Source organism: Chroicocephalus ridibundus, chromosome 15 (assembly GCF_963924245.1).
Source record: "Chroicocephalus ridibundus chromosome 15, bChrRid1.1, whole genome shotgun sequence".
Lineage (NCBI taxonomy): Eukaryota > Metazoa > Chordata > Aves > Charadriiformes > Laridae > Chroicocephalus > Chroicocephalus ridibundus.
The window spans coordinates 4,063,868-4,087,182 of record NC_086298.1 but is presented as its reverse complement, the minus strand read 5'-3'; the positions used below and the strand labels follow the sequence as shown (position 1 = coordinate 4,087,182).

At 50.0% G+C, this 23,315-nt stretch overlaps 1 protein-coding gene across 1 annotated transcript in view; it reads right to left on the bottom strand.

The window, feature by feature from the left end:
• The window catches only part of PAPPA (pappalysin 1), a 183,010-nt gene that overhangs the window by 7,935 nt on the left and 151,760 nt on the right, over nt 1-23,315 (bottom strand). Inside the window, exons 18-21 of the mRNA XM_063353366.1 lie at nt 20,870-21,017; nt 18,014-18,123; nt 11,357-11,428; nt 7,419-7,517 (exon numbers count right to left, since the gene is read on the bottom strand). Of these exons, the coding sequence (XP_063209436.1) occupies nt 7,419-7,517; nt 11,357-11,428; nt 18,014-18,123; nt 20,870-21,017 (429 nt within the window). The remainder of the gene's footprint in view (nt 1-7,418; nt 7,518-11,356; nt 11,429-18,013; nt 18,124-20,869; nt 21,018-23,315) is intronic.

The following is a 23,315-nucleotide window of genomic DNA, read 5'->3' as shown; positions in this document are numbered from 1 at the left end:
CATGCTAGGCGATGAGACCTTGGATAAAACCCAAGCTCCCTCTTAGAAACAGGGTGGCATTTGTCCTTGATGCCATGCTCCCGACTGTGGGAACAAAGACAAAGATACAACAGACCAGTGCCGAACTGGGATCCAGGTCATGAAACGTGTGAGAGGCCACAAATCCTCGCTGCACAGCACCTATCTAAAGAGGCTGGTGACATCCCAAGACAGATCCCTGCTGAGAAAGGCCAGTGTATAGGGAACTGGTGGGAATGTTGACAGGAGAAATTCCAGACAGGTAGAGGGAGGGATGGGAAACAGCGCTGCAAAGGGTGGGAGCTCACCCCTCACACAGGCTCCTATCAGGCTGACCCGGCTGTACCTCCCACCCAGCACACTCGGGGGGTTCACAGCAGCACGAGGCAGCAGAATCAGGCCCGGGGAAGGCTGGAGGTGGGCGGGGAAGGAGGGGAGGAGGGCTGCGAAGTGTTGGGAAACAGCCTGTTGTTAGATTTCAGCCCTGAAGTGTTTGCGAAATCTCCCAGACAAGCCTAACTGGAACTATGAAGGCCGTGGTGCAGACAGAGCCTCCGCGGCCGAGCGTGGCCGGTGGAGATAAGCGTGGCAGGCCGTGCTGAGTGTCGCAGCCCCGCGCCTTCCGAGGCCCTCGCAGCTCAATCGCCGGGGAGTATTCTGTTCCCTGACAAGGCCCTTGTGGGACAAAAATGCATCTTGTAAGGGTCTTCTCAGTAGTTTTTGGCATTGAGGTCACCAGGGCTGTTTTTGAGATAAGGGAAGAAGAGCGAGCCCCCTTTTAGCTCTGGGGGCTGGTATGCGGGTTCACACCTAGGGCACCGCTCCAGAGGGCCTGGGAAAGGCGAAGATGAAGCTCGCAGGAAACCACCTCTCCGTGCAGCACATACAGTTTCAAAGGCTTGAAATTTTGTTAACTGCCCCACCATAAACCGGGCTTTCCCCCATGGAAGGCAGCATGCCTGGTGTAATACGACAAAGCTCAACGAAACCCAAGAGATGCTCCTCTCCCTCCGCCGGGTATAAATCGGGAGCCGCCTCAGCAGGACCGGGGGAAGCAGGATGGCCCAAAGCCAGCCAGGATCCCCAGGAAAGCCCTGCCCGCCCGGATCCCCGCATCCCTCCGGCCCGCGGAGCCGAGCGAAGGAGCCCGTTTGCCAAACCGCACGGAGCTCACTTGCTCAGGAATCAGCTGCGCTTCCTACCCTCGTGCTACTGATTGTGCAAACATGAATGTAATTAGTCTAAATAATCACCAAAGATTTAATAGGAGCCAGACCACCCAGAGGCCAAATAGCTGGCGGTGGAGCAGGGAAGGTTTGTTCGCTGGTTTTTGTAACACTTGCTAATGAAGTGAGGTCGGATAGCAAAGCAAACACCCTCCACCAGCATGTCCCCTGGGAACGCTGTATGTTGTGGGAAGCCCCATGTCCCTTGAAGCCAAGAACGTTCTCTCAGGATAGGCAACATGTGCTACTACCATCGCTGCTTTTAATTTACCGCCGCCTGGAAAGCCTCCCTGAATGATTACGAAACCAAGCTCTGAGCCCCAAAAAGAAGCTCCCACCTCAACCAACCATGACTGATAAAGGCTCCTCACATGGCGAACAGCTAGCCACTGAGGTTGCCACCAACACCTCATGGCTCCCGCACACGCCCGGGTGAACCGGCGTGCCTGGAGCACGCAGCAGCGCTCAGCCGCTTCCAGAGGCACAAAGCAACACTCCGCATTGTATCCGTCCTTCCTCCGTGCTCACCCACCATTCATTGAATCTCGCCAGCTAATTATAGAGCTGACAAACACACCCAGCTGGGGACATGCAAGTTGTTGGGAGCAGCATCGTGGCAGGAACATCAGTTTTGGATAAGCAGAATTTCCTCAGCCGCAGAGGTCACTTAGGTGGCTAATTGGGCAAACTGCCTCAAAACCACGTTCTGCCAACAGAGCCAGACCTGAGACTCCCCAAGACAGGTCTGTGCTGCAGTTAGAGAGCTGGGAGAAGGCGTCTATTTCTCCAAAATACCGCAAAGTGGTTATTTCTGTTTTCAGAGGGGTAGGAGTGCAGCAGACCCCCCCTTTTCCAGGGAGACGGGGACAGTCTTTGGAAATCCCTGCTGGAGCCAGCAGCAGCCCCTCAGTTCAAAGCCCCTTTCTTTAGGCCTTGAATTCTCGGCCATAAAGTCTCTGAAGAGGTTTTGATAACTTGCCTATCTTTTAGATAAGCAAAGCTTTGGATGAATCCCACACAGTCCTCTATCTACTGCAAGTCCTCATTTGTTTTCCGCTGAGGCACTTGCTGGTTTTCCTCTCCAAGGTGTTGGACAGAAATGTCAAGAGGCTGAAGGGGCGGCATTTGAGGTGGGAATTTTTGCCAGGACAATTTTTCTTTTTCTTTTCTAAGTGCTGTGGGGCAAAGCTGTTGAGGGAAAACCCGAGTGATAACTGAATAAGACAGGGTTTTCTCACGGGAGCAGCAGGTTTACTCCTTATGTGATGAAAAGGAAAGGCAGAGAGGAATGACAGATGAAAGGTTGCCCTTTCAAACAGTTTAAGTTGGAGGAATTTTAAAACGACAAATTCTAGTTAAATTTGCAGGTACCAGGGCTGCAGGATCTTCAACTAAGCCAATGGAACGAAGTACACAAGCGGAGCCTAAAGAGAGACATTTCTGATTTCTGCAAGGCCTTTCTAGGCAGCCTTGTCCAGGGAAAACTTGTAAAAGGGAAAGGGAAGAGAAAAGAAGTAAAGGAGAACAGTGACCGGAGAGAAGATTTCCTGAAATGAATCAGAAAGAAACAGCCACAACCTCTCTCCCTGCAACCTCGCATGCCCCAGGACTTCCTCGCAGGCGGCCGCCAGCCCAGAGACAGCCAGTTATGCCCAGGTTATTTATTTTTCTCACTTTTGGCAGCATCACGTATTTAATGTTTTAAAAAAATAGTATCTTCTTTTATCTGCGGCAGGATACAAAGCAAGAAGCAGCTTCCTAGAGCAGCCAGGCAGAAGGGAGCTGGCAACCTGTGCTGGGTCAGGAGGGTAGGAAGATTAAAAGGAGATGGGATTTTGCTTTGTCCTTCACGGAAGACTTTATCCCCTCCAGATACACAACAGAAGCTTTCTCTCCCTTGGAGGTTGGCCGCCAATGGCCTTCCTGTCTTCCTGAAAGCTGTTCCTGGGTCATGCGCGGGGCAAGCTGTGACCAGCGCAGCCCCGATGGCAAACCCCGGGGCTGTCCCCTGGGGCACCACGTCCTTGGGTGGCACTCATCCCTGCGCCAGCCCTGGCTCCTTGCCCGCTGCAGGGGGAGGCCGATCAATTAGCGCACAACAAATAATTAAGCTGATGAATGCCGCTTTTTCCCGCTTGCTGACTGCAGTTGCCTCGAATTTATGCCCAGAATATTACTGAATTTATTCGTTGCCGTTTGTAGCATTCAAAAGAGCTCTTTAATGATTTCTTTTAAGCTCTCTAGCCTGATTGTGAATAGTGCAGGGCAGATACTCATTATTTCCTATCTAAGCAGCAGCGCTGATTAGTCGGCGGCTGGTCAGATAAGTCACACCACTCTCTTCCCTTCTCGCTGCAGAAATGCACAAGGTCATTTGCTGCTAATGCTCAAATGCCACGGGAAAACGTGGCCCGAGCAAATGCTGCAAGGCATTCTCTTGTGCATTTTCAGGGCAACCAAAGAGGAGCGTGCAAAACCCCACGTTAAGTCAGAGGGCTCAGAATTAAAGCGAATATAGGTCGAATAATTTTGCGTTCACGCAGCCTGGTTCAGAGCATTAGTGCGCAGCTGAAAGCGCTTTTGGGGGGCGGGCAGCGGGATTGCAGTGAAACTTAAGTCTTGACAGTTTGCGGACATTAAAGATCTGAAGCCAGTTCTTACTTGACTGTTAACTCTGAATCTTCACATGACGCAATGTTAATCTTCAGCCCTTTCCTAAAATAATGTGCGGAGTTGCTATGTTCTGTTAAATGTGAACCATGTGTCACCTCAGCAATGGCTGCAACGGTGAAAAGATGATAAATCTAAAGCTTGTAAAATGTCCTGTGACATTTTGGGAGAAAAACAGGTGTTGCATAAATGTTAGACATTTATGGGTAAACTTGCAGGGGCTTTAAAAGACTGACACATCTGCCACATAGTATGTAACCCTGAAAGAGAAGGAGCAAAGCAGGCCCTTTCATGTGTCTCGCTCTGTATGAAAATACATCCTCATCTGGTATTGGAATTAACCGAGCTGGACTTGCCCCTCCCTATGTCTCCTCCAGGTTTTTGGCTTTTACACCCAATGTGTATTTTAAAACTGTGCCTTTTTAAGTAGGTGGCAAACTGTGCTGGAAGGATTTGGTATGCGGAGTATTTTTATTCAGCTCCCTTTTCTCTCACCTTTCATTGTTTTTCCCTTTGGAATATCTCCTGTAACGCTCCACTCATAAACCTCTTCAAAGGGAGGGCTGTATTTGAACAGCCTTGCCTGAAATCTGGTCCCAGTCAAAGGCCTCAGACAGGAAAATAACTGGCCGAGCCGAGACCCGCGGCCCCACGGCTGCTGCTGCAGGTGTCGGCGGCCGCTTTGCAGGCAGAGAGGTGCTGCCTGCCCCCACTTCGGCTTTGACGCCGCAGCCTCGACGGCTGGGTTATTAGTCCCCCCTCTACCCTATAAATGTAATAAACTGGGGCTTAGCATCTTGCTTTTGGCACGGAAGGTCCAAGGAGAAGGTGGTTTTCTCACTCCTCCCGAGTGCCTTGTTCAGCCCCTGGGATGTTGGTGGTGTTCTGGGGGAGAGGAGAGGCTTCTGGAAGCTGAATGCGTGCCGAGGAAGCAATGGGCTCTATGGTTCAGCCCTCAAACCGTGTGATCTCTAGGATGGGGGTTTCCAAAGTATGAACAAGGGCAAGTCTAATTCCCCTGGTCACAAAGATGCAGCTCCCCATGAAGTCAGGCGAAGCAAGCTTCTCTCCAAAAAGCTTCAAAACCTCCCTCTCCACGGGGGAAATGCATCAGACGTGTGACCAGCTGCCTGTCTCTGAGCCATTTGCCCTTTGCATCGGGCAGCTTTAGCACAGAAACCAGTAACCAACTGGGCTACAAAGTGCTCTCCCCCTCTTGGGTGGTCGCTCCGTTTCTGGGTGGCAGCGAAGCAGCAGATATTTTGAGCGTGACTCGCCTGGCTGGTAAGTGCTCACGACTCTGTGCAGATCCCACTCTGTCTCAACTCCCTGCCCAGCAATAAATTCTGCTCCCAAACCTTAATCCTATCCCTCTCCCCCTCAATTCGCCACTCACATGCTTTGTGTTCCAGTCCCGTCCTCACTCCAGCAATAAGTTGTGCCCTTAGCTTCTGTCCTGATAGGGCTGGTTTGGGTCGGTCCCCTCCTGGCCACCTCACTTCCATTCCTCTGGCACCTCTTGGGATTTTTCATCCCTTGCTCTCAAGCCTGGAGGCAGCGAGATAAAGTTTCCCAGGCAGGCTGTTGTAGGAGGAGAAGACCTATGCCATGCTGAGCTACCGGGCACTTCCAGCTCTGCCCTCCCAGCAGAGGCCAACGAGCAAGCTGTGCCTGCCCTTGGGCTGCTCCTCCCAAGGAGGTGGAAAACCAGCCAGAGATCGGAATCTCTTCTTGGAGACACACTGAAGACGAGCCGCTGCCTGTCACCCCACTCGTCTCTGTGGTGGTCATTTCAGCGGGGAGCCCCGTACGGGCTCTCCATGCCCTTGTCCACCCTTGGGGAACAGAGAAGCTCACCTGCCCCCGCTTCCCTCCCAGCATGTGGCTCGCAGGGAGACTCGCAGTAGTAACACAGCAATACAGGGGAAAATTTGTCCAAAAAAGCACAGTTAGGAAAACTACCTCTTCCCCCAGCTCCTGCACAGTGGAGAAACGAACTCCTTCCACTTGCCAAGGCATGTCTGCTTCCCTTCCCCAGTGCTCCCAGATGGGCCAGAGACAGCTCACACTGCTGTACTGGTAAGAGATCTTTGGCTGAACCATGAAAAGGAAGCCTCCAGCCCAAGCTGTTCTAGAAAGGACTGTTCCCTGCAGAGAGGTCTTCAGTGCCTTGGACCTTCTTCCTCAGACGCGTGAAATGGGTGATGTCATACGCTGAGCCCAAGCTCCCTCTCTCTGTTCTCAAGTTTTGTTATTTATTAATTAATATATATCAGATACTTAACATAGTTGGATTTTCTTCATTCTGATCTACACTCAAATCTTGAAGACAAGGTAAAAATCTCACACGGCAGAGGCTAAAATTTTCTTTCCTTTCTTTGGGAAATGAGTTCAAAATCAATCCTGGTTAGAAATACATGAAATGTACTGCTTCAACCTACAGACTCCATTGCTCGTCTCCTGTCTCTAACAGCGGCCAGAAACGGGTGTTAAAGGAGCATAAAAGGCATATTCCTGAGGCAGAAACTGCATCCAGATCAGTGTTTAAAAGCCACTGACAGAGCTAACCTCCACGAATAGGCCTATTCTCTTTTTGACTTCAAATGTATTTTTGTTCTTAATAATACTCGGTGGCAATGCATCCTATCGTTCAAATACGCATTGTGCGAATAAGCACTTTCTTTCACTTGTTTGCATCCTGCTACCAGGTAATTCCCATTTCACCCCCTCATTGCTGTGTGATAAGAAACAGTGGATTTTATTTTCCCAAGCATCCTCCCTGCATTAAATAATGTTTTTTTTTATAAATCTGTGCCACTAACCATGCCCACTGTCTCTTTTGCGAGATTTGCAGGTGCTGGTTTATGGGGGGGCCGTGCAGAAGATATTTCCCATCTCTGCTCAGCCCTCCTGCCCTGCTCCACACTCCGCTCTCTCCCGCTCTGTCCCTTTGGAGATGGGATGGTCAGCGCGCCATGCACACGTGGGTGAACACGGATCAAAGTACGGACCTACAATGATGCTTTTGTTTTGCTCTCTGTTCTTTTCCTAATGGCTCCTAACCTTTAGTTTCCCCTTTGAGCATTGAGGGCGGGTACCAGGACGGGCAAATATACCCTTCCTACCTACCCTCCTTCACACAGAAGGAGCCCCAGGGTACAGGAGCCCATGAACATGCCCCAGGGTTTTGGAAGGAGCCAGCCCTTGCCTGCAGGGAACCTAGGGTTTATTTACAATAAGAATGAATGAACGCCTCTTGCTATTGTACTTAAGAACCTTCCTTGCACAGGTATAAGGCAGGTTATGATGGGAAACGCAAATGCATACAAAGAGAGAACTTCAAAATGAGCCAACATGAACTCTGCCTATGGTGAGCTGACATCTGGACTGAAGGTCCTTCTGAGACCTTGCAACTCCCCTGTTCTAGCAAAAATAATTTTTTTCCAGGCCCAAAGCGGCACTCACCAAGGAATTCCCAGTGAAAAGAGGAAGCGGCATCCCTACCTTTTTGGTCTTGACTGTTGAGGCACAGCAGTCCCCACCATCGTAGTTGCAGAAGGCTCGGTTGTTGATGGAGTCACAGTAGTTGTCCCCCATGAAAGGCTGAAAAAGGAAAAAGCAGGAAAAGACTGAGAGTGTGGACATGGATAAAACCTGTAACAGTATGTCAGAAGGAAAATACGAAGACTTGAAGGAGCCATATAGTTTGTAACATTACCAACTGCCCTGAAAAGCAAGAGATAATTATTCCCCTCTCCCTTCAAAGCAGACAGAAAAAAAAAAAAGGACACTAGAATGAAGGGAAATGAGCCCTTGTTGGCTTTTCAAATCCCACATAAGATGATGCTTCAGGAATATTAAATCGACTAGGCTCAGAGACAGCACCAAGGCATCTAAAATTGTGGCACCTTTTGATAATTTTAAGCTAACCTTCCAAAACTATGTGGGATAAGAAGAAGGTTATGTATAGCAGCAAAATTGGCTTGCTTTTAATAGCTGTACTTTCCACCACAGTTCTCCTAACTATGCAACAAGTGTCAGCAACGAGGGCACAAAATGTATCACAAAGGGAAATGGAAGTGGTCTGAGCTCAGCACAGGGACCATGAGCTGGTTCTCTGACCAGCAGTGACTGCGGGTGACCTTGGCCGTGACACGTAATCTCCTTCCACTCCACAGCTCAGACCTGGGATAATTGCCATTATTCAGAGGAACACTGTGGAGAGCCATAAGGTAAAATTCACAAATCATCTTGAAACAGAAAATGTGGTCACTAGTCTGTGCAATGTGATCACTAGTCTGTGTGCCGCACGCGACCTGAATAATAATCACGATTCTGAAGAAAAGGCTTGAAGTCTGGTTTTCTATGGCATGTTGGAGTCCTCATGGTCAGCAAGCACAAAAGTCTTTCTTGGAAGTCAAAAATGTGCCTATGTCAGGTCTGGGAAACCCAGGCAGCACTGAAAGCTCAGAAAAATGGATGCTCAGCAGAGAGCACAGTCATACCTCTGTAACGCTTCTTACACGCCCAGGCTCATGGGGCCATTCCCATTTTATCTGCTCTTTGGAAAATTCATTATTCTACACGGTGAAAAACACACCAGCGATTTTCCTACAAGAAAGCATCATTGCAGAGAGGGTAGGGAGGCTGGTGGAGGTTTCCTGGGAGGATTTTGCAGCAATTGCAGTACCAGAGTCGCCCTGATGATCGATACCTGAAGAACCAACAACGGGAGCTCCCGGTGCTCTCCCCAGAGCGAGCCATGGCCATGCTCATCACTACTGAAACGGACACTGTGGAGTGGCGCAGACGCAGGCTTTTACTGATGATGTTTTCAAATTTAAATATTTCTATCAGGATATAGGAAATCCAGGCAATGATGGCCATATCGGACCAGAACAGGACTACCAGGAGGTGACTCACTTATTACGTGTCGCTTGTTTAGCTACAGGCAAATACTACAAATGCTGACAAGGAAATCAGAGTTAAGCTACAGGCTCCTAGCCCTTTAAACTGGCTTAACTCCATTGACTTCCACAGAGATTAACTTATTTGTACAGGCAAAGACTTTGACTTGCAAATGCCCTTCCAATCTAATTAATATGCAAAGAGTTAAAAGGGAATGATTTATGAGTAGATGGAGAGATATTTTTATGCCAACCTGGTCATATTCAGAAACGTGAACTTTGCCCAACCTCCCAAGACATTTTGTAGGCTTCTCCCTCTTTCCCTGGTATTGCCTGGCTGTGCCTGATGTCAAGAAGGGCTTGCCTTTCATTTCCCATGCCTGTGCTTGTATTCTACCCCTATGAACACTGGAAAATCACTAAAAGAAACTTGTGGAAGAATTTGCCGTTCACCCGCATTGGCACAGAGTAGGCAAGTCAGTCCTTTGGAGGAGAAGAATGGGACAAATAGCATCTCTTCTGATTTGGTACCAAAATCCTCATTTGGGAGACCTTGGAGGCCTGGCTATGAAGGGCGAGGTCTCCATAGGTCTTCATGCATATCTTAGTGCTCCTATATTTTTGGGGGACTATACAGGTAGTCCAGAGTGACTGGTTTTCTACTGAAACACCTACGTTAGCTGCCGAGAAGTACGGGGCTGACTCATAAACCTCTATTCCTGCCACTAGGGAGCGACAAAAAATCACATTGCAGCAGCACTCTGGGTTACCACTGTGATCGCCAAGAGCAAAATAATGCCCCGCTTACAGCCTTCTACTCGGGGAACCCTCCCTAATGCTATTAATACATTAGGGATTGTATCAGCTTAATGGCCAAGTATTACTGACCTACTGGCTTATTAGTCCCCGTTTCCATAGTTCTGAAAAAAAGGCTTGGCGAAAATGGCGTTTCTTCTGAAATCTTAATGTCAGAGAACAAGCACTGGCCCATTCCTGGATTCTGGACGCATCATGCTCTAAAAATGATGCTAGAGGCCATTATCAATTGTCTGGGCAAAGCCTTCCAAGATGATAGATTGCGATGCAGTGACACTGCTGAATGAATGATGAAAAGAAGAAAGTTCCTATTGATGCAGAGGGGTCTGGCAATTAACAATGATGGAAGGGAAGAAAATGCTGAGAAAAAGCATGTCAGTAATAATGGCTTCTGGTAAATTATTACATCATTGCAAAGTTTGCCTCAGTAACAACTATCCTTAAACAGCAGGAGAATGGATACCCAATGGTGCATCAGCACCTGAATGGCATTTCTTAATGGTCGCTGGATGTTATTTTAGCTCTCTTTGGAGAATAGGGGCGCCCAGCCAGCCTGCATGAATGTAATGCGTGAGATGGCTTATGACATTCAAAGCACTGACAGCAGAATGCTTTTCATTTAGGGAACAACTAGACAGAAACTATTACATTGTTGGAGAGTTATTACCCTCTTGGGCCCAACATTTGTATGCGAAGGAAACCTGTCTTTCACTTCAAGACAAATCACGTCGCCCAGCAATGTGGTCTAGAGTTTCGTGTCAAATTTAGGAGTTCTGTGCCATGTTCTGCCATTCTGGGCAAATAACTTCAATGCGCTTGTAAAATTGGGTTACTGGGTGCTGAGAGCACAGTCAGTGCTGCAGAAAGTCAGGGGATGTGGGGTCAAGACCCAGCTCTTCAACTGTCCGTCCATGTAACCAAAGCAGCCAACTATCCCTTTGCTTGTGAGCTACCTCATTTCTACAACGGGCATGAAGCTTCCCAGCCTTACGGAGGTGCCACAAGGGTTGACTTCTTGACACAGTTGAGATACTCAAGGGCTGGCGTGATGGAAACTGCATGAGCGCCATGACCCAGAGCGAGGTGCTCCAGCCCTGTTTGACCACTGGAAGCATCTTAAGATTTCTCAGACTTTTTGAAGACTGTTGCCAGCAGAAACATAACTGTTTTGTTGGTTTTTTTTCCACGTAACACACAAGACTATAAAAACGTATCACAGCTGAAATGTAACTGCATTTGTCTGACTTTTTTTTCTGGTTCAGACGGAGGTGCAAAGTGGAGGGATGTGTGATTGGCTCATTTCTGCCTCTGGCTTTCCTAAAGTTTATCTGCACTCACCAAAGCCCTAGATGGTCTTGGAGAGAACTGGCCCTTTTAATAAGATGTCAAAATCAAGGAAAAATAATTGAAGGTTTTTGCAACTTCCCAGAAATTACCAGATCCTGTGAAATTCTGACGGTCTACCGACGGTGTTGAGCCACTTGATCATTTAACTCCCGTGAGAGTCACCCAACCATCGGCTCTAGGAAAACCACCGATTTCACCATTGAGTGTCAGAACTGATGCAGGAGATCACAGTCTGCTGGACAGGATAGTCAGGGCAAAAACCTGTTTGCCCCACTTGAAAACCCGCATTTACAACCCAGGTGACTGCAGTGACTGTTAGCATAACATTTGGGAGAGCAAGCATGAACCACCTGAGCTAACACGAAAGCTCACCTCACAGCCTTTGACACAATGAATCAGGGAAGGGTGAGGGTACCACTTGAGTCCCGCCGTGCAGACAACGCTCTGGAGGGGAGAAGAGAAAAAAAACAAAACAAAACAAAACAGGTTAAGACAAAGAAATCAGTGTACAGAAAATCAGCGTCCTGGCTCCTACGGCTCTCTTGTACTTAACCAGTGAAGTTCAGTTCCTAACACCTCTTGTGTTCTCAGGACCTGGCTGTCCTCCAGGTATTTACAAGAAGTGTTGGACTTGACACTTGCAATAACAGAACATTTGAGAGTAAAATAATATTTAAGGTTCTACTAAAATGTCACGTCCAATATTTCACTCATGGTGGGGGAACGTGGCTGGGAAAGGCAAAGGCACAGGTCCACTGCCTTGTTCTTGGGTAGGGAGGGGACATTTTAGGAATTAATAGAGGGATTTCTTTGGCGCTGCAAAACATTGTTCTCTTTCGCTATCCATTGTATCTGCGCTTCTTGAAGATGCTAAAGGTGGACTTTCAGATACTTTTTTGCACCATCCTTTAGATCTTAAATGGACGCACCTCCCACTACATGCCTTCAGAACAAGCCCCAGAAGGGACAGCATCAACTGCTACATTATACGAGCTTTATAATGATGTCTGTATTTATAATAAATTCCGGAGTGCCTAGTTTTGGTCAAAAGTGATGACCAGCCTACTCAGTGACGACACACCCAGGGCAGCCATTGTTTGCCTGTAGACATGGAAATTTAGATTTTAAGAGTGGATAAAAAGTTTGGCCAGTCAGTGGAGATGGTAGTTCAATACCACAAGGGTGTAGGAGACAGGACTCCCATCCATTCACCAGGACATCAGGCACAAGGTTCATTTTGGGTTATCGTCAATGGATGAAACACTACAATGTCCAGTTGGGCAAGACGAACATGTAGGCACTTGCCCAAGGGCAGGGGTCGAGGTTGGATGGAGGCCTGGGGAAGGAAGGGATTAACATTTGGGAAGACCTGACGCACAAGCCATCCCTTCCCCTGTTTACTTGAGGGCTAATTTAATCCATCTGCAGGGGAACCTCAGCATGTTTTTACAGTTTCTGTCATTTGAGGCTTACCTGGCGTGTGCTAGAAAAAGGACTTTTATACTATCTGACTTGAGCTGTTTATCTTTCCGATGCTCTCGGATTTTCCACTATTAGTCAAGCCTGGCTTGCCCCACCTGCCTCACAACAGGGCCCGTCTGTGTGAGCGGAGAAGCGGCCGGGCGAGGGGGGAGGACGTTGTTTATCCCCCGGGAGGGAGGCTGCAAGGTGCGGGGGCCCTGTGGTGCCAGACATTCCCCCAGCGTGCTCTTGACAGACAGCTGGAGATTTCCAGGCTGTTGCCTGCCGCAAATGCTGAGATATTTTTTTTATTATTTTTTCCCCCGCTCTTCTGTTTATTGCACTTCAGAGGGAAAAGAAAGGAAACTTTTCTAGGTTTCAAAATAAACAAGGCCAGTCAACAGACCGGGAGGGGGAAGAGTAAAGGAAGCAGTTCAAGAACATTTGAACCCAACAATTAAACCAAAGTAGAAAAACTCAGGCATTTGCCTCCCGTAGCCAAGGCCAGCCAGACAATAAGTAGAAGTGCACTTCCAAAGAGCATCTCGCATTCCCCTGGTAAGAAGCATCAATATTTACAAAACCTCTCAATACGTGTGGATGCGTGTGAGCATGTGGAGCTAACAAAAGGAGCCGAATAGCCCTGAAACAGGCTCTTAAGAAAGGTTTCCAAGTGAGAGCAATCCCTTGCAGAAGATGCATTGACTACTTTCCTGCCACTAAAAACCCAGCACCCACCCTTAGAGGAGCAGATGGAAGGCAAACTCTCTGCTAGGATGGTGCTCTCCTCAGAGCTCTCGTTCAAGGTCATCTCAATCCCAAGGGCTGGACAACCTCCAGGGAGAAGGAATGCAGCCCCACACCACTCACCAGAGCGTAGGAAAGCCAGTGACCTTGTGCTAGACTGATCACTGGGTCAGTGGGACAGTCACATTGCTCTTGAGTGGTACCTGCCAACGGCTTAGTCCCAGTTACTTTGGCCTCTCCTGAGATGATACTTTGCTAGGCTAGCAGAGACCATTAGAGCTACTCCAGCTGAATTCAATCCTTCTAACATTCACGGAGCTGGAAGCAGAGTACGCTCAGGGAAGGGCCCTCGGCCATGGCCCTGACTCCTCTTTGTCTTCCAAAGCCTGAATTCCCACCACCCAGCCTGTCTGTACCCTCAAGCTGCTGATGTGGTGTGTGAGAGGAGAGACGGAAGAGGGACTGTCCATAGAAGGAGAGCCTGGGTTGGAAAATTAAGAAACTGGGGATGATTCAAGTTGCTGGGCATCATTCCTGCCTCTTGTGGTCCTACCAGGCACAAAGGTGCCACAAGGTGTTGCATGGGGCAACTGGGATAAACAAATGTACAAAAAGCAAGCAAGGAAGGATGTAGGCAGCAGTACTGCGGGACATGACCAGGATCCGATGGCATCAGTGCGCACAGAAAGGAAGGTGGACTTGAAAGGCCGACAAAGGATGTAGTGAGAGGTGGATGGAAGGATCACACATGACACCGGCCAGGCGGTACACGCGGAATAAAGCCCATCTGGCCACTGCCTCTGCGAGCCCCATCCCTTCCCTGTGCCGCCACGTGCTCCAAGCTGCTGTGGTGACATATGCCACCCTCATGGCCCCGGCTCCCCTCGTGCGTGGGGCTCTGCAGCACAGCTGCCCTCCCGCGCGGGCTGGGTGTATTGGCTTTGGTCCTGTCCCCGTCCCAGAAACGCCATCCAGTTACATCTGCGGTTTGGTGGCTGTGACTCCATCTGCTGCGAAGGGAGAGGAAGCCGGGATGCACTCCCACAGTAGGTAACAAAGAGCCAAGAAAGCAAATCAAGCTGTCATTTTCTCCTTGTGAGGGAAGACCTAGTGCCTCCGGTCACGGCGCTTCCCTCCCATGGTGGGACTAACACAATGATGTCAACCGTTTGCGGGCTGCGGAGGGGATTAGGTTTCCCCAGGAGAGGCGGGTGGAGAGCTCTCCTCCACCTTAGATGGTTCAAGTGTCCCCCAGGGCTAAAGCCCAGGGACTGGCATCTACCGGTCTCAGCTAACTCTCTCCTCAGGCACTAAATGAACATGACAATTAATGTCGCAGTGGTGAAGGGATCGGCCGCTGCTGCCAAAGGAGGGGAGACATGGCACTTTGTGGCTGTTTCCTCTTGTAGCTACAGACGGGGTGGGAAGTCCTGCCTTCCCGGACGCTGAGCCCCCGCACTGCAGTGAGTCATTTCACCGCTCCGTGACTCAGTTTCCCTGCTTGCAAAATGAGCCCGACACTCACAGAAAGAGGAGGGGGAAGGAAAGAGGAAAACTGCAAAGCTTAAATGAATAGGGGATTATTTAAGGAGAATTCCCCTTAATGAATTCTGGACATCCAAAATCCCAGGGCTTGCAGCATCCCAGGCGCGTGGAGGGGCCATGGGCACCTCCAGCCCAGCTGGTAGGCAGAGTCGGGGCATGCTGACCCTTTCAAGACTATCCCCTGCATGCACGTGTGGGCACGGTATTTGGTCTGTTCCTGCTCAGCGCAAAGGCAAGGACCCAAATTGAGACAACCTAAGAAATTAGGCGTCTGCCCTGTTTCTCTGCGGTCAATGGGAAAGAGCCGTCAAGCCGTCTTTCGGAGACATTTCACTTTTTTCTCCCCACTGCCTGCACAGTCAGCCTTGGCAGCGCTCTCCGTTGGCGTCTTCAACCGTTCCCTGCCCCTCACACACACACGGGAAATGGGAAATCGTGGGGACAGCAATGGTCGCTCCCAACACAGACCATCACAGAACAACAGACACACGGAAGATTTCAGGTGGATTTCTTTTTCCTGCTGAAAAGACGGATTTGGAAGACGCTGCCAACTTGCAAAGGTTTCGGCAAACCGTTTCAGACGCAACAAAGCAACTCAGCCTAAACCAATGCTGAAAAACACGGTAATATTTAGAAATTTTTCACGATGAAATATCTGTTATTGTTGTTCCTTTGAGAGGACATTTAATTTCTAAGTTTTTTTTTCATTTTCATTAAACAAAAAAGTTTTTAAAAAAATCCTTGGAAATGAAATGCTAAGTTATGTTCCAACCAACATGGGTTTTTCTCCAATTTTTTGGTTCACCAAAAATAACAACAGCAGAAAAGTCACTTTGATTAGGAGAAAACATATTTTTTTTAATTTGACAGAACTTCCAGCGAACCGAAAAATCCAGTGATTTGCACAGCTCTGCTCTAAACAACCCTCAGAGGAGGGATGGTTCCCTCTTCCCACTCCGCTTCCATAACATCTGTTGCTTGAGCAGCCACACACAAATATTTTTTCTTCTTGCTGGCTCTCCCTATGTTTTATCTGCTCCTGTGCTCTCAAAGGTAAGCTCCAGAGATCGCTCCTGCCTTTATCTGCTTCTCATCCCGCGCTCGTTTGTACATTACTTGTGCCTGAAACTAAGTAACTACAAGTGTTTCCTCTGCGTCATTCAAGTACTTTGAGATCCACAAAGACTTGCCGTGTAAATGCAACCAGCTGCTCGCTTTACTCGTACGGCGCAACAGCAAGCTGTCACTGACCGTAATTAGAGACACATATTATTAATGACATATAACACATTGCCATGGGCACCTTCCCCTAAGGCATCCCAGTCCCGTCTCTCCAGGCTCTCCCCGGTCCCACCACCGTCAGCATTTCCCGGGATGGCACCCCGCGAGGCACCGCTCCCTGTGGGTGACATCCCCTTATCTGGATGGATGAATAAGACGGATGTTTTACAGCTACGAAAAAAAAAATCCCTCCAGTGTGTCTCAGCATCCTCCCGCTCGTCTCCTAAAGGCCCCCCTCCATCTCCTGAGTTTTCAAGCCCAAATAATTACAAAGTGTTTGTGGGGTCGAACCTGTATCTGCTCACAGCCTAAAGCTCTTGCAAGATCCTCACCATCAGGGCAAAAAAAGGCCTTATTTACCACTGTACTCTTGGAAACCATGATTTCTCCTCCATCCCTCACTCCCCTCATCTCCCCCTTTACTACTATATGTTTTCCCCGCTGCCTAATGAGCCCTCCAGAGACCTGCAGGTATAAAACTCGTTACAGCTCCCTCTGTGTACCCGCATCAATAAACGACAGAGCACAGCAGAGAACGGGAGGGAAGCTGTCACTTTCTTTCACCATGAATTACAAAACCACTTTAAAGTCTAGCGCAGGGGAAAGGGCCAGTGAGAAATTGCCCCTAATACAGAGATAGGGCTTTTCTTTATGTTTCATGCCAGAAACTTGGCAAAGCCTCAGCGTAGGCAGTAATATCATCTCGGTGTCTGGAGTGAATGGGAAGCTGGGAAGGACATTGCAAACTTGTCGTATTCTCTGGACTTAGTTCCCCACCCCTTTCCAGGATTTATTCTATTCCTCCATGTGAAATAGGGCAGTATAAAGTGGCAGAGATTTTTGGAGCGGCTCGCTATCCACAGCGAAGGCCAGATTTCAAAAATCCCAAGCCCTGGGTACATATTCAGGCATGCAGAGAAGCAAATAGACTGTCAAAGCTGCTCAGGACATGCTGGGGCTCTGCTGGCTGCTCGTTCTCCTCCTAAATGGAGTTTGAGTGTGTAAAACAGACTCCTGCAAAGCCAGGGCCAAGTATGTAAAAGCCGACAGCTCAAGCACCAGCAGCATCCTGCACCCTGGTGACATGCGATGTGCCAGCGTCCCCCGACATGCACTTGGGCATGGCCAGATAAACGCCTACACCCGCAGAAGTACTGCACCAGCGCCTGGTGACAGGCATTTCTGGGCAGGAGGGGACACTTGTGTTGATGGCACAAGGGTTTTCAGAAAGGTAGAGTGTGTCTCCCACTGGTATCCAAGCAGCTGCGTGCTGCCAGTGGCACGTGTGTGCAGGGGTGACCGTGTGTGCAAGGTGCTGTACGTGGCGCGTCCCCCTCGGCACAACGCCCTCTGCACATCCCCCTTGGCATGTCCCGACGCTGGTGTGTGCTGGAGGGTGCACAGGAGGGAGTGCCGTGTGCGGTTAATGCAGGAGGAAGAAGTGGTGACCTCTGGAAGGGGCTGTGCTGAGCAGGCACCTCTCGCATGCGGGCGAAGGGGTGGGGGGAGGACTCAGCCAGCTCTGCTGGTTGGGGAAATGAAATACCCTCTGTATCAGCTTCTTTTGTCATCCAAAAGCAGTGCAGAAAAATCCAGCCCTGCCACCCAAAGAATGCAAAATACTGAACAGGAGGAAGAAAATAAAACCCGGCCGGTGCCCTTTCTCTCACTGTCCGTCACATCTTCCTGTGTAATGACTCGTGTTTCCCGCTCAGCCCCACTGCAGGTGCTGGGTGGATCTCAGCACACTGATATGGGGTCTTTACCTTGAACTGACTTTCACTGGGAAATCACAAGAGAGAAAGCAACTTGGAGAGATAGCCACCACGTTACCAGAACCACATGCAAAGACATAACAAAAACCAGGAATTCTTTTCTAAAGGGCAGAATTCCCCGTGTATTCACCCCAATGAACAAACCCCGCGTAACGCTGTCCACTCCCTGCACATAAACACGCAACAGGGGATGCAGTTGGTGAAATCGTCAGGCACTGACCTTGACTCTCTGAGGGTTCATCCAGTGCTGGATGTCTTGCACAGTCTCGTTCACGCGCAGGAGGATGGGCTCGTGACTGTGGTCCAGACATGAGGTGGTACACTCCGCGCCTGCACGAGACACCGAGAGGATAAAGCTAAAGCGAGCAGCTCCTGACCCTTTCAGCATCTTTCCAGCTGAAGGACAGGATTAGGGCTCGTTTTTCCTAAATTGCAATTAGCAGTCAGCCATAACTATCACATATCTTCTAGCCACACATGAAATGCTGAGTACGACCCTGCATCTCAGCAGGAGACCGTGGGGGTAGCAGATATTCCAGGGCCTTTTTGTATGAGCTGCATATCTAGGTATTTCTCTGGCTATTAACTCCAAGAAGGGGTCAGGTTTTGGCTTTCAGATCATCAAGAAAACGTGAAGGTTTTTCCATTTCAACGGCTCTTTCAAGCAATGGGACTGATTAAGCAGAGGCCATTGAACTCATCTCACCTATGACATGACAAAAACCTACCGTTTGATCTGTCAAATTTACAGATCTGCAATAATAATCTTTCAGAGGGTGACCAAACCTAATGATATTGCAGACGAGCTATCACCTAAGTCCCACAGTCGATAAGACGTACGCAGAGAGGTAATGATGGCTTTGTTCACACATAAACCTGCTTTTTCTCTGATTAACTGTCATGCCCAGTGGGAATCCTGTCCTTTCTTTATTAAAACATGCTGTGATACTCTGCAGCAATATCCCAGAGCCCTGTGGTGACACAACCGTAAGCCCTAGCGTGTTGGACCATTACCATTTCCCCCCTGGAAAATCACTCCTGAATGGCACAGCTGCTGCAAACATGTCATTAGGATTTCTGCACTCCAATCAGCGCTGGGGGAGGAATTAATCTCCGCACTGGTTTGGAGAACTGAACCTTTGGCTCAACACACATCTCAGCCTGGAAGGGCAGATTAGGTGTCTGAGGAATTACTGAAGGTGTGTGGGATTCATAGTGACCACGACTGGATGCTATTATTTTCCCCACCTGCTTCTGCCTTCTCACGTACTCCCACACGGAGGAGTCAGTGGGAGCGGAGCAGACCCGGGCTGCTGAGCCAACAAGACGGGGTGGGCTTGGGGTTTGTTGTGCTTTCCCAGCGCACGTGGTGGTGGCTCCACGGACCTGCCGGATGAGGCCCACTGCCACCAGCCCCATTGCGAGGGAGTGGCAGGAGAGTGCCTTCTCGGAAGGACATCAATCAGGCTTCGGAAAACACAAAGAAGAGAAGAAAACCCCAACGACCTGATCCTGAAAGGTGGTGCTGGGCAAACCTAACAAAGTGTGTGGTATGTCTCCATCTGCTGAGGATAAGAGCCAACGGCCGCTGTGCCCTCGCCGAGCTCTTCCTCCCTCTCCAGCGAGAGCCGCACTCTCGTGGAGGATCTGGCCCACAAGTCCCTCATCTCCACGGCAGCCGCGTGATCCCATCCCAGGATCAGGCCCACCGGACCGTGCATCTGGGATGGGGACCTGCCGACAGCCGCCTCGGCAGGGCTGGGAGAGGACCGAGGGCTGGCCGACACCCACTGCGCGGGCAGCTGCAGACCCTCCTGCTCCCAGCACCGAGATGCTCCTCTCCAAACCAGGAATCGGTATTTCTCCCCTCACAAAACCCTGGCCGGCCCCGGGTGGTAACCTCGTCCCAAGGGTGAAACGCCTCGCCGCATTAAGAGTCGCTGCAGCCTGCTCGCCGCTGGCTCTCCCGCGCTCCACCACGCGGTTTACGCTCATGGAAAGGAGCGGGTCGGAATTGTTTTGATATATGATCTGTAATTGGCATCATTACAGAGCGGTGATCTCATCCAGGTCGTGTTCTCCTCCCCGGGGAGGGAACACAAGGAGGCTCGTGGTCCCTCGCATGGCTGCGATATAATGAGGGAGCCGCGCAACGAGGAAATTTCTCCAAGTTCAAAGGGACGGGCGGAGGGAGGAGGGGGCTGGCAGGGGCTAGGAATGGGGCTGCAGGAAGGGGCCTCGCAGGGCTGCAGCCAGTGCAGCTCCCCTTGCAGCCCCTACAGCGGGGAGACCTCAAAAACAGGGCTTGAAAATACAATAGTGTGTACAATTTAGTGTGTAGTCTATCCCTCCCTCTGCCCGGGTGAGCCAAAGCAAAGCTGAGCGCAGGAAGCCCCCCAGTGCTCACCACCCCTTGCAGAGTGACCAGGCACCCCAGAAGGAAGGGGGAAAACATATCCTTACAATAGCTCCTAAACCACTGTCATACCAAAGGGGATGCTCGGCTGGTCTCGTATTCTTTCTGGAGAGACCTACCAAAGGGGATGCTCAGCTGGTCTCATATTCTTTCTGGCGAGACCTGAATTATCCTGGTGCTGCGCTTCCCTGCCGGCTTCCTGCCTGTCAGCCTCTGGGGCGTGCGTGTGTGCGTGTGGTCGAAGGACGGCGACGTTACAAAAGTGTAAGAGCAAACGCAGGTACAACCTCTCCCTGTGTTTCGAGGACTGGCTGTGTCTCTGGCATAGTCTGGCATGCTGGCTGCCCATTAAAACCAGCTGGCCAAGAAGGGACACGATGAAACTGGAAGCGCTGCAAGGAGCAGGCGATCAGAGCATGTTACGTGATGCCCGGCCTCTCAAAGCTTCATGTTTCCTAAAAGCAGTTCCCTGAAAAGCCTCCCGTCGCAGCCTCTCACTCAGGCAAACAGGTCCACAGGGAAAGGTGACCTCAAGGACTGCAGGCTCCTTCCTTCCTCCCTCTCGTTCCCATCCTCTTCCTCCTCTCCTGTCCCACTGCTCCCTGCTCCCATCCGAGCCACATCCCCCATGGCAGACGGCCGGGGCCGATGCTCACAAACCTATTCCGTAGCCGCCGGCGCACTGCAGCTTCAGGTGGCTGTTGAGCTGCGTGGGCAGCGTGCACTGGCCTTGCATCTCCCTGCAGAGATGAAAGGAGCCGCTCCAGGTGCCATCCTTCCGGCAGTGAATCACGTTGCTTCCACGGCCCTGGGAAGGAGAGAAGAAGATAAGGGGGATGGTCACAAAAACAACAGCCAAGGACAGGCTGAGCAGTGAGAAGTGGGCAGAGCTGAGCTGGGAGCAAAGTTCCGCTGGAGCCGGGAGAGCCCCCGGTTGGGACTGCCAGCCCGGGGGGAAAGGAGGAGTTTTCTTCCAAAGAATAAAAAAAAATGAAAGCTGCAAATGAAACCACACAAACACATACACCCCTCTTCTGTGCAACGCAATGTCTTCCCAAGGCCCTTGCGCGGTCTCTACCTTAAACCAGACCCACTGCGGTTGCGATAAAGGTGCATTCACCCCATTCGCCTTCTTTCTTGTTGTTGAGAGGTTTGTGTTGAATGCAGACAACCTTTCCCCTCTTCCCATTTCCTAACTAGTTGCATCATCTTTGTCTCGAAAAAGAAAGAATCCCCAATGGCCATCTGAAGGAGGAAGGGGAGCAGGGATGCTTAGCAGGGCAGAACGTGCTCTTTAGAGCTTGGCTGCCTTGAGTGACAGCACGCGAAGAGGCTGAGACAGACAGGCACGGAGGCAGGTGGATAGGAGAAAAAAAATCCTCTGGTGTGGGAATGGGCAAGGAATAGAATATGACATTTCTCTTATAGAAAAGATTCTCTGTATGATACTGAGGAATGAATACCCAAGTCCGAGGGGAAATATCATGCCCTTTAGAAACAACAAAGGAGTGCACAGGCAATCTTTTGTCAGATCTATCCTCATGGCATTGGGGATTTCTGCGCAAGCTGTTCTGCAGGATCTGCGAGCCTAACTGCCGTGGGGTAATGTGGGACGTTCAACAGGAGGACGTCTGGTGTGGCTGGGCTCCAAACCTCCCACGGGGGCCTTGCTGGGTGGGAGAACCATGCAGGATCTCTGCTTCTCCTCGCCCGGTTTACAGGCCAGGCATGGTGCCTGCAATCAACCCACCCTGCTCTTGGAGATGGCGCTGGGTATCTTTGGGGATCCTTTAGGGTGCTGTCTATGCTGGGATCTCAGCAGGTTGCTGGACTTCCCTTAGGAGCTCTTCCCCACGACTCACACCCGTTGTTGCACAGCACAGGCCCCTGGTACCGGCGTGGAAGATTGCGCAGCCTTCAGTGTTAGTCTCGTCCTTAATATCCTCATGTTTTTTTTGCTCAGCTTTGTTGATGAACACAATGTTTAGTGAGATGCGAAGTGGTCTTATCGGCAGACTACTGCGTGGGACCTGCTTCCCCTTCTCTAGACATCTGGCCATTGCCAGAAGTAATAAGAAAATCATATGAAAGGATAATGGACCAGATGGACTCAGGGTGTGATCCAGCTTGGTGACTCTCACCTAAGGGCCAGTTTGGCAGAGACTGATTAATTTAGATCTGACTGTTTCTATGATTTGTGCACAACATTCAGAAACGGAAGACCCTTGCTCTGGGTGCCAGGGGAGGTACCTGCTTAAATGACCATTACATTCCTGGTGATTAAGAGATGCCATATGTACAGCTGAGTAATGATCTTTCAGCGTGGTGACAAATTCAGGAAGAGATCGCTAAGTGATAATTGAGCACAATTTGCTGTTCTAGCAAGTGTGGTGCACTTCCATTGCAATTTGCATGCCAGGGTTCAAACATGATTTTTAAAGGTGAGCCGTGAAACCTGATTTACGTTCCTGGAGCTGGCTGCGCTTGAGGGTACTATTGTCTAGTTTCTGCAACGTACTCAGAGATCCCAGGATATCCATTGCTATAGTAACATACTGTCCATCATTCCCTGACCTGCAAAATCTCTTGTGAAAATCCCTGCTGGGTTTCTTGCTTGGATGCAACGTGCATTATCACCTTATATAGCTGAGAGAGACTTAGTGGGGTTTAATCCTTAAATAATTAACACCTCTCAAGTGGTTCTGGCTTGTGCCAGGAGTCCTGCCTCCCTAGACTTTCGCAGAAAGTCTACTTTCTGCGATATCTGGAAATACCTTTCTCTGCAAATCCCTTTCTCAAGATGTTATCTGCTCCTTTGCTCAAGGTGCTTTCGCAGCTGGACAGTCACTACACCCGTCCTTACAGTGAAGAGAGACGTAGCTGTACCTCTCACTTTCCAGAGCTCACTTCATTATTGCTGTAACCCTGACTCCACTGCTTGCTCCTCTTCGTGTCCAGCTCATTTAAAAGCAAACACAACCCCATTATACCAGTTGTCATTGCCCTGGTGGCCCCAGTTTCCCTGCATGGCAGCGATGGTGCATGTCTTCAGCCACCCTGACCAGCCTCAGCGAGTGGGAGATGCACAAAGCCACAGACGCTGTAT